This window comes from Corapipo altera, unplaced genomic scaffold (genome assembly GCF_003945725.1).
Source record: "Corapipo altera isolate COAL_440 unplaced genomic scaffold, ASM394572v1 23, whole genome shotgun sequence".
NCBI lineage: Eukaryota > Metazoa > Chordata > Aves > Passeriformes > Pipridae > Corapipo > Corapipo altera.
In genome coordinates, this window is record NW_020884878.1 from 2,296,022 (window position 1) to 2,306,106 (window position 10,085).

Below are 10,085 nucleotides of genomic sequence, written 5' to 3' on the forward strand. Positions count from 1 at the left end.
CTCAGGGGCTTTGGCAGGGATCTGAACCCCAATCTTCCCATCTTTACATAAAACATGAGCTGCAGAGCCCACAAAGCACTTCAATGAATGTGGTTCATCAGCTCAATACCCCTGATGATGGGATCCCTTCACAGCACAGGACAGACGTCCAGGGATCCCCTGGAATTTTGAGACTTCCAGCCTTAAAGTATTCTCACCCTGGGTCTTTCTTTGCCTAAGCCTATGTGCATCTATCAACCAATTACAGATATCCAGATATTCTGAACACTGTGCCAATTTCTTTTAGGGTTTTATGAAAAAAAAAAAAAAAGCAACAAAACACTACAAGAAATTAGTATTTGCCAAACCCAGCCGTGCAAGTTGGGCTGATTTCCAAGAATGCACCAGCATAAAGGTTAAGCACTCAGTAATTCAAGTGCCTTCCACATACAGTAATAAAACTTCTCATGATGTATCCAGGAGCAGCTGCTGCCCTTGCTTAGCAAATGTAACTGCCCTGTAAAATTATTTTCCATTCATAAGACTTGGAGAGAATGATATTTTCATGTTAACATAACTCAGAGCTGACGACTTCTGTCTCCAGCTTTTTCTGTGCTTTAATTATAACAGCGCTTTAATGTTTGCAGTAGAAAACTGCTGAAAAGGCATTTCTTGTATTGCAAACGATGCAAAAAATGCCTTTGGCAGATGTTTGATGTCACAGATGTTCAGCACCACAAAGCTTAACCAAAGTATACCCTAAAAGGGGGTGTGAAGGTAACAAAAAATAATCTTTTGTAATGTTTCAAAGACATACAGGGGACCCACATGACACAGCCCAGGTTTTGGTGTGATTTTGGCTTTGCTGGTGTGTTTGCAGTCAGCAGCATGGAGTCACTGCCACAGCACATACACAGCACAGCACATACACGGCACGTACAGCTGAGGGACACTTGGCTCCTCTACGCAAGACCATAGTTTTTATTAAAGCTCCCTTTTTAATGGGCAAGAGGTGAACAAAACAGTCCTGCCCATGCCCCTGAAGATGAGCAGCATGTCCTAGAGGTGCCTTCAGCACTGCTGCTGCTATCCTTGCTACTGTCCCCGCTGCTGTCCCCTGTACTGAGCTCTATTACCACTACCCTGTTATCTCCGCAGAGACATCAAAAGCCCTTTGACTTTCAATACCAATTACTTCAGGCAAGTTAGGCATCTAGTCAACGATCCAAGGTGCTTATCTAGTGACTGAATAGTAGATATTCAGTCTCTCTACAGCTACAGCCACCTCAGCAGACAGACACTCCTCCCTGTTTTTAAATTAAATGTAGGAAGCAGAGGGGAGCAAGTAGCACCCAGAGAAGCCAGCCCACTTGGTAAAGTGGCACATGCAAATAGGGAATGATCATAAAATACCTTTTTTTTTTTTTTTTTTAAACCCATCATGTAGAAATAGAGGTCAGTGGAAGCCTGAGGGCATTTGCCCCAATTACAGGCAGCCCGTGCTGGATGTGATTTAGCCGATGCCATTAGCCTGGGAGAGACGCAGACGGCTCACTTCTAGGAAATGTTCTGTGTGAACCGCTGCGTGCTCAGATGCGGCATCCACAGGCCTGGGTGTCAGCAGTGCTCTGTTTGTTTGCTTGCGTTAAAGAAAGGCTTCTAAAGCAGAGTTAAAACGCGTTCTCACCAGGCCCCCTTTAATGGGTACACACAGTGAGGAGCACTGGGGCTAGCAGGGAAGCACACCCCAAACCACAGCCTGCATTTTGTAACATCATCTGGGCAGGCTCAGAGCCTGTTTGTTTTGCTCCTTTGTCTTCAAACACAATTTGGCAGCTCTCGGTGGCCAACCCGTCCCCTGGAGTGTGTAGCTGCCTGCCCAGGAGAAGCAGCAGCCGCCCTTACAAAGACCTCAGATGGTCTTTTAATTCAGCAGTGATTTAATTGCTGCACTTGCTCCAGGACAGTTTCAAAGAAGATGGCTCAAGGGTCCCGACTACAAAGAGCTTTGGAGCAGGCATTCTGACTGTAAACTGTTCTAGCTATTGTTCAGGCTCCCCCTTTCCAAAGGCAATGACTCGGCTCCACCAGGACTGGCAGGGAGCCTCCAGCTTCTCAAAAACTGGGTAATGAGATTATGGGAGCAGCTCACGAGGCTTTTGCTCTGAGCTGCAGAAGAGACCTTTGCGCTCTAAGAACTTCGTGTGCCTCCTCGGGGCCTTGTGATTAAGAGCATCTTTGTGGGATGGGCTGGAGCCTATCTGGCAGGAAGCCTGGGATATTTCAGGTAAAAAAACTAGAGAGGGACGAAATATGAATCCAAGAGGAACACATACAATTTTAAACCCCTTTAAATCTGAAGTTAATTACCCTTCAGATAACAAGCAATGATAAATGAAAGGCTGAATGGGGCTTTGAGGAACGTGGTCCAGTGAAAGGTGTCTCTGCCCATGGCAGGGGGACTGGAACTAGGTGATCTTTAAGATCCCTTCCAAATCAAACCATTCTGTGATTACATGAAAGGCAAAAAACTTGCATGTCACCATTTTATGGTGGCTCTGCAAGCAGAGAAGAAATAACATATTATATGTTTGCTCTTAGCAAATACACAGATTGTAATATTTAAGACCGTGTTTGCTCCAAGCTGTTTATAGAGTCAGAAATCATCTTCACTCAGAAAATACAAGTGCAGTATTTAATCCTGTAAACACTTAGGTGATGATATGACTCCTCTCCAAGAAGAGAGAACAGCTTCTTTGCAGCTTTCCTTCCTCCTTGCAGAGAAGGTGGTCCAATAATGAGACATGGTCCTAGAGGGGCATCAAAATCTGTCTCTGCTCATGCAGTAGTGGTTAACGAGGGAGGAGTAGGAAGGAGGAAAAACACATGCAAATCCCTAGAGTTTAAAAGTAAATTTAGAAGACTGTACTGACGAGGACTCCAGGGCTTGTCAAAGTGAAGGTTGCCACCCCTACATCAACACTGCCAGTTCTCTTGAAAAGAGCAGCCTTATGGCTCCTGCACATATTTATGCAAAGATATATTAACTGCAGTTATACAACACGAACTTCAGGATTCATCTCCTTGAGATATTTATTTTCAAACAAACTGTTTGGGAAACACAATACACATTTCCCTCTACATTTCCACCCATCTGGTTTCAGAAAAGCAATTCTATGGGATACAAACAGTCCTAGGCACCGCACAAAGTATTAGACAATGTTTAAACCTCACACCCAGCGGTACAGTATTAACTCTAGTAAAGCAGAGCAGGAATAAGTTCACATTCAGGAAAAATGTAACCAAGTTACACAGAGGCTTCCAAGAAGGACTTAGATGGGAATTAACTAGAGAAGTTAGAGAAGTAAAAAAGCAAGTACACAAATCAAAGTACACAGTCCTTCACAGTTATCTCGGGGGTGAGGGAAATGGTGGTTGAACAAAATCTGCTGCAGAGAGCAGCCACTCCCTAGGTGGAAAACGCCAAAATATCCAGTTTCAGCATCTGAAGGCAACACAGGGGGAGAGCTACTCTACCAGGATCGTATCAACACTTTCTTGGATGAGATCTGACTCCAGTATACATTCATCTAAGTGGTCTTGGGACAAACTGGAGCTCTTACCCACACTCTCGCTGTCACAGTAAGGATGAAACCTGGGGGTGGCGGGGCTCTCCAGCCTCTGGCAGCGGCTGTATTTGTGCTGCTTCCCCCTGTGCGTGTACATGTGTTCCAGCAGCTGGCTCTTCCGGAAAAATGTGCGGCCGCAGACAGTGCAGATGATTTTCCTCTTTCTTGAGAAAGAAAAGTTACAGTTCAGCTCCACCGGTTCGTGGTCCTTGGAGATGAGGGAGAGCTGGCCGATCTGCAGAGGCTCCAGGTCGCTGCAGCTTGGATGCTCCAGCTGATGTTCATCCTCCTTGAGGAGGAAGGCCCTGAGCCGGTGGTCGTCCCCAGCCTCCCTGTCCTCAGCCAGAGGCTGCACCTCGCCCAGGTCGCTGCTCTCCAGGATGGAGGCCGGCACTCCGAAGGGCAGCGAGCCCGAGACGTGGGTGTGCAGGTGCTGCCGCAGCCCCCCCCGGGAGTCGAAGCGCTCCCCGCAGTAGTGACACAAGTGCACCTTGAGGCTGGCCTTGGCAAAGATGGGGCTGGCCACCTCCGGAGAAGGAGGGGTGCAGCTCTGGGACACCACGGGCTCCAGGTCGCACCTCTCCTGCTTTATGGAGACCGAGAGCTTCGGACGCTCCTCTGCCGGCTTGGTGAGAGCGGCGGGCGGGGCAGAGGGGCGAGCGACCTGCTGGCCCAGGGGGCCATCGTCCAGGCCGATGGCCAGGGACAGCTGCAGCTGAGGGTGATCGCCCTGGGCCGCAGACCTGCCGCCCGCCTTGGGCAGGCTGTCCTTCGCTCCCAGGCGTTCCTTTGCCAGTTTGTGTGCCGTCGAGATCTGGATCCCGTACAAGTTGGAAGACTGGACCGGCTCTGGGGAGAACGCTTGGTTCATCTCGATAGCGATGTGGGAGAGGTGGTCTGCATGGAGAAAGCGGATGCCCTCCTCCAGTCGGCTCTGGCTGACGGTCTGCTTTGGCCCTTTCCCAGTGTACATGATATGTAACAAGTAGCTAAATATGTCAGGCTGGATGTCTGTTGGCTGAATCTTTATGCATTCGCTGAAACAAAACAGATGATTAAGTACATACAGGGATCCAAGCTAGCATTACCTGCCCATTAGCTGTCAGTGCTGCTGCCTGCCTCCCGGTTTACGAGCAGCACTCCCCGCCAAGCCCTGCAGAAGTGCATAAGCCCTGTTTGCACAGCAAAGTGCCTGAGCCTGCATTCATCTCTGTAACTCTAAAGACCATGTGCACAACCACAGCTGGGGACGGTGCGAGTGGCCAGCTCCTGGTCACCCCGTCACTCGCATGCAGAGCCAACCGCAGCTGTGTGGCACCGCAGTGATGCCCTGCAAGCATCACGAGGGTGTGCCACTCCAGTAACACCAGGCAAAGAATATCTGTGTGTTTAAGTAATAAATTCAGCTGCTGCTGCTGTGTAATCTTTATGAGCGTTGCGCTTAAGTGTCAGCAAACAACATTTATAGGGAAAGGCAGTGAACTCATCTCACTTCCCGCCAAAGGGTGGCACGGCTGATCCTAAGGCTTATTTTGCGATGGTGGTGGAGGCCATGACCCTCAAAAAGGAAGGGGAATGGAGAAAGGTCTGATCCACTGCAAGCACCAAGCTCCAGGTCAGAGGCCAGACCTTGGCATCAGTGTTGTTATACCTGCAGAACCACTCCTGACCTGGCCAGGTGAAGCATCTCAACAACAGCTTGAAATGAACTGATGATCTCAGTCTTGGCCCTTATCTGCCAGAGTCTGAAAAGCAGAACTGCAATAAGGCTACAGCTTCTCGATTACTTCAAGCCCATGGATCCTGCCAGAAGTGACAGTCCCAACCAGCCAGCTTGCCTACAACCTAATGCAAAGTAGTGGACATGGGCAGAGGAGGTACCAGGTTATCCCTGGATTCCAAACCTGCAAGGTTCTCACTGCAGGAAACCAGTGGTACTTACATGTTTATTTTATCAGGTCACACAAATGTCTCATCTTCAAAATGCAGGGCCTGATGTTACCAATGCTGACTAAGAGAGTGGTTTTAAAGGACAGCACGTTCTGGACTGGGAATGTTTAGGGAGCCAAGGCCTGTGGTGGGTTAGGAAAATAATATCAAGCCATCTAACATCTCCACTTACAGTCTTTTAGAGTCTGATGCCTTTAGAAAGGAAAAAAAGCAGAACATTGAGAGTGATTAAAGGATAGAAGTGTGTGTTCTTACCTTGTCTGATGAATAAATATCATCTTAAAATAGTTTGAAAAAGCAGCAAGCACCGCTCTGTGGGCTTTGAAGTAAACATCTCCAATGGCAACTGTGCAGTCACACAGAAAGCCAAACTCTCGCTGCATGTTCAGCTGCTGGAGGAGGAGGACGCTGTGGCCAGTGGTATCCATGGCGTGCCTAGGAGCAAGAGAACAAGATGTTTGTCTCATGAAGAAATCACAGAGCTCCCAGAGGCTCAAATGTGGGTTTCTCACCACTGAAACAAGTTGGGCGCCTTTCACGGAGCTTCTTCCCTCCTCCAGATGGTCCCCGCACCCCAATTCAATAGTTTCTCCTACTGATACCACCGCTGGTACCCAAAATCACGTTCAATGAGCTCAAAAACCTTTCGGGGACTTTTCCATCTGCCCAGCTACGCTCGGAGCTGCTTCTCCCGCCGATTAACTACGCTCCGTGGGGTGCCAGCACTAACTTTAAACCCGGCTCGCGTTTTCCCGCTGATCCGATGGTGCTTTCCACTGCCCCGCGGGGGCACAGGGGGAGCGGGGCCGGCGGCGGGGCCGAGCCCGGCGGCTCTCGCACAGAGGAGCCCTGTGCGCCCAACAAAGCCCCCATTGTGCGGGGCTGAGCCGCCCGCGCCCCGCCTCGCCGGCGGCCCCTTTGCAAATAAACGCTGATATTTGCTATTGTTTCAGCAGAAAATTATTGGGGGGGGGGGGAGGGGGAGGGGGGAGCGAACGACACACAAAGAGGGAGGCGGCGAGCGCGGCCTCCCCGGGGAGCGGGACCAGCGCCCTCCCCTCCTTCCCCTCCCTCCCTCCCTCCGTGCCGGCCCGGCCCCCGCTTACCCGCCAGGAAGCGCCGAGGCCGCCCGCCCCCGCTAGCTCGCCCGGCGGATGGGGTGGGCGCTGCCCCCCCGCGCTTCCTGCCGCCGCCGGGGCGGGCAGGGCTGGGATGGGCTGGGATGGGCTTCTCCTGGAAAAAGTGAGCGCGGCCCCTGCGCGCCCCGGCGGTGCGATGGGCGCGGCCCCTGCGCGGCCGCAGCTCCTGAGGGACGGAGGGAGGGAGGGAGGGAGGGAAGGAGGGATCGTGGGCACCCCCGTGGGGGGGATTTTTTTGGGGAGGGGGTGTGTTTTCCCCTGGGCTCACCCGGGGCTGAGGAGACTTTGCTTGTCGGTGGCACAGTATGGCGTGCTGAGCACCTCGGCCGTCGGTATAAAAGTGGATTTTTTTGTTGTTGTTGGGCTGGTTTTTTTTTTTTTTTTGTGGGTTTTTTTTTGGGTTTTTTTTGTTTTTTTTTAACGGAAAAAACAACTGTGGAAGGGAGCTTTCCCCGGCCTGCCCGCTCGTGAGAATGGATGTGAAGATACGATCTGGCTTCCTCACCAGTGTCTGCGGCCTGGGCGCTGCTTTAACCACCACGAATCCTGTGGACACACCATTTCCCTGTCAGGCCTCCCCCCGTCTCTCGCTGAGGCTAAACCAGGGGTTGTTTTAGGCGAGAGCAGCTGCTCTGCGTGAGGTGCCTGGCAGAGGAGGGGGCACAGGTAGCAGTGCCACCCTCACCCCTATCACTCGGCCACCAGCTGCCCCTCCTGAGCGTCCCCCTGAGCCCCAGCCGGCTGCTCTGGTGGTCAGTACAACCTCTGAGGTGTCTTTACAATGAATGTAACCAAACTGCTTTCTCAACCTGTTTAAACTTCCAGTCTGTCCAGCCTCCTGCTGCCACCAGGTTAATTTGATGTCCACAGGTTGTTTCTCAGCTGGAAAAGGCAGTGAAAATCGCTATATGTGTGCTTTTGTCATGATTTTGGTGAAGTTTCTAAGATCTGTCACCCCCACCTCTTCCATGGTGTCTCTCCTGGCTCAGAGCCTCTGCAGAAGACATTCAGAAGACCTCAGATTATCCCTCTTGGTTTTCTCTCAGCATTTGATATTTTTTAGCCTGTTGTCCTATTGCATTCCCATAACTGCAATTCCTGAATATTTAGGGCAAATAATGCCCCCGGCCCCCCAAATCCAGCAGTCTATGAGACTGTTTCCAGGTGGCCTGAGCCTGAGCAAAGGATGGAGATGGGCTCAGAGAAAATAAAGTGTAGGCTTCAAAGCATTTTGATCCATGCAGTGATTGCTGCTTATCCCACTGGCCAGCACAACTTTCTCTTTTCCATTGCCCTATGTTTTATTTCTTCTGTTTCTCACGGGAGCTCACAGGACTCGGGGACAGTCTTTCCCTCCTGTGTTTGCGCAGCAGCAGGATTGAGAGATGATGAAGCTATAATCCTGCTTCTCCTGTAAATATCAGTAGCTACTTTTCTTCTCTGCAAAAGGTTGGCAGGAGGTGGCTCAAGGTTTTGTACCGTGCTCTGGGTTATTTAACATATTTATTAATCCGTGTACAGAGCGAGTTGCTCTTTGCAGATGGCACGTTATTTATTTAAATGATTAATTATTTACATGTTATTTAGGTTGACCCTAGTCCAAAGAGGACTTTGAAGAGCTTTAGAGAAGCTGGAGCCAAACTGATGGAAGCGATGATGAGGAATGAAATCTGGTGTTTTGCTATAAAACGCAGGTGATGGTATCACACACCTCAGCAGATAATAAATAAATAAATAAATAAATAAATAAATAAAGGAAATTGGAAAGGCAAGTGTGGTGGGACTGCAGTGAGAGAACGGGGGCAGTGAGAAAGGGGGACTCCCTTTTGCCCCATCTTACTGGAGGTGGCAGAAACCCTGCATGGGCAGTCTTGGCTTCTGTAAAGAGCTGAGGAGAAAAAGACCCTTGAGCCATGAGGAAAGCAACTTTTCCGTGTGATTTGAAAACCGTGACGGTATCAGCTTATGGAGGGCATTTACTTAACTTCCTATAAAACAGGAAAACCTACAAAGAAGTAGTACTGTGGGGGTCCCTCCACCTTCTGTGGGGGGTGGTGCCTTACAGCCACAGAGGGTTTTTTTTTTTTCCCCTTGGCACTGCTACTACCCCTGAGACAAGGCAGAGCGAGAGGAGAAACAAGGGGATTTTTTTTGAACTGCATTCTGAAAGACACATTTTGAAAGCTCCCGTTTTATTCTGTAGCGGGTAGAAAATCCCCAGACAAACTCAGGAGGAAGGACTAGGATTTTGTTAATTGGGTTTGTACTGTTTGCTTAAATGGTGGAGGGATGCTTCAGCAAAATCTTAGAGGTCACTGAAGCAGGGATGGATGCTGGTACATTTTAACATTATGGCATTTTATTTTGTTGCTTTTTTGTTATTTTTGTAATTTTCAAATTTGTAATAAAATCTTTTAACTTTGCTATGATTAAGTTTGCCCTTTTGGCTTGTCTGAAGATAAGAGGGATCTTAGTTGCAGCAACATAAAAACAATGGTATCTCTAGAAACTGTGTCTGAATGACCGAGCTGTGCAGATTAAACAGTTCTAGTGCTTACGCTGAATCACAAATGTCACTTTGGGGGTGGAAAAGTCAAGTGGCAAGACCGGGAGGAAAGCCTTCCCTGGCTTATGTTTTCTGTCAGATCTGTGGCAGGTAGCAGAGGAGTCGGAAATCCCACTTGCTCACATGGGATAGTTCCTGAGAAGCTGGATGCTGTCAGACAGGCGAGATCCAGAGACTGGTGGGAAGAGGGCCTGGGACAGCTCCTGGGAAGATGAAAAAAAGCGCTGTCCTCAGGCTCTGTGACAGAGTGTGGCGGTGGCTGCCAGCCCTGTGCTCCTGCATCACCGTGAAGCTCCAGGAGGGCGGGCGGTGGTATGAACGTGTGAAATCGCAGCGAGAAGGAGATACTTTCTCACGCAGCTCGCAGTAGTTTTCTCGCCTTTAAACTGTCCCACGCGGGGGCCGCGGGGCTGCGGGTACAACCCCCCAGCGCCGGACACCCACACGGGTGACCGGAGCCTCCCCGTCCGCACCAGTCACCGCTGGTCTGAGGGGAACGGAGAGACACCCCGATCCGTGGAGCGAGCCCGGGTGCGCGGGGAAGGGGCGGATTCCCGGGGCCGGGAGAGCAGCGGGGCGGGACAGCCCGGCCGCGGGGTCCCGGTGGGCGCCCGCCGCGGGTCCGGGGGGCTCCGCCAGGGGCCGGGCTTGCGGCACACGGGGAGGGGGCGCCGGCAGCGCCAGCCCGCGCCGCGCCGCGTCCCCGGCGGCATGGGAGGAGAGCGGAGCGCGGCAGGGAGCCGCCCGCCGGGGCCCGGCATTGGCGGCGGGAGGCGCAGCAGCGCTGGCAGCGGCGGCGCCGGGAGCCGCGGCCGCCGAGGG

The 10,085-nt window shown here is 51.1% G+C and overlaps 2 protein-coding genes across 4 annotated transcripts in view; one reads left to right on the top strand and one right to left on the bottom strand.

Annotated features, from left to right (window-relative positions):
- Positions 1-3,054: 3,054 nt before the first annotated feature.
- ZBTB25 (zinc finger and BTB domain containing 25) lies at positions 3,055-7,425 on the bottom strand. 3 transcript variants are annotated; one of them, XM_027638179.1, is made up of 3 exons: positions 7,203-7,425; positions 5,814-5,993; positions 3,055-4,645 (listed from the first exon to the last, which is right to left on the bottom strand). In XM_027638179.1, the coding sequence occupies exons 1-3, from the start codon at positions 7,256-7,258 to the stop codon at positions 3,508-3,510; spliced, it is 1,374 nt and encodes a 457-aa protein (XP_027493980.1). In that variant the 5' UTR covers positions 7,259-7,425; the 3' UTR covers positions 3,055-3,507. The 3 variants fall into 3 exon arrangements, with proteins under 3 accessions (XP_027493980.1, XP_027493982.1, XP_027493981.1); XM_027638181.1 differs by lacking the exon at positions 7,203-7,425 and adding an exon at positions 6,665-6,736; XM_027638180.1 differs by lacking the exon at positions 7,203-7,425 and adding an exon at positions 6,071-6,640.
- Positions 7,426-9,696: 2,271 nt separating this feature from the next.
- The window catches only part of ZBTB1 (zinc finger and BTB domain containing 1), a 24,586-nt gene continuing 24,197 nt past the window's right edge, over positions 9,697-10,085 (top strand). The window contains exon 1 of the mRNA XM_027638176.1: positions 9,697-9,794. The gene's annotated coding sequence lies outside the window, so the exon portion shown is untranslated. The remainder of the gene's footprint in view (positions 9,795-10,085) is intronic.

Excerpts from the sequence above, each read along its gene's own strand:
- ZBTB25 (XM_027638179.1), bottom strand. The coding sequence starts at position 7,258 with ATGGTGTGTCCACAGGATTCGTGGTGGTTAAAGCAGCGCCCAGGCCGC. Across the intron at positions 5,994-7,202 it reads CGCCCAGGCCGCAGACACTG|GCACGCCATGGATACCACTG; the intron begins GTGAGGAAGCCA and ends TCTTGCTCCTAG. Across the intron at positions 4,646-5,813 it reads ATATTTATTCATCAGACAAG|CGAATGCATAAAGATTCAGC; the intron begins GTAAGAACACAC and ends GTTTTGTTTCAG.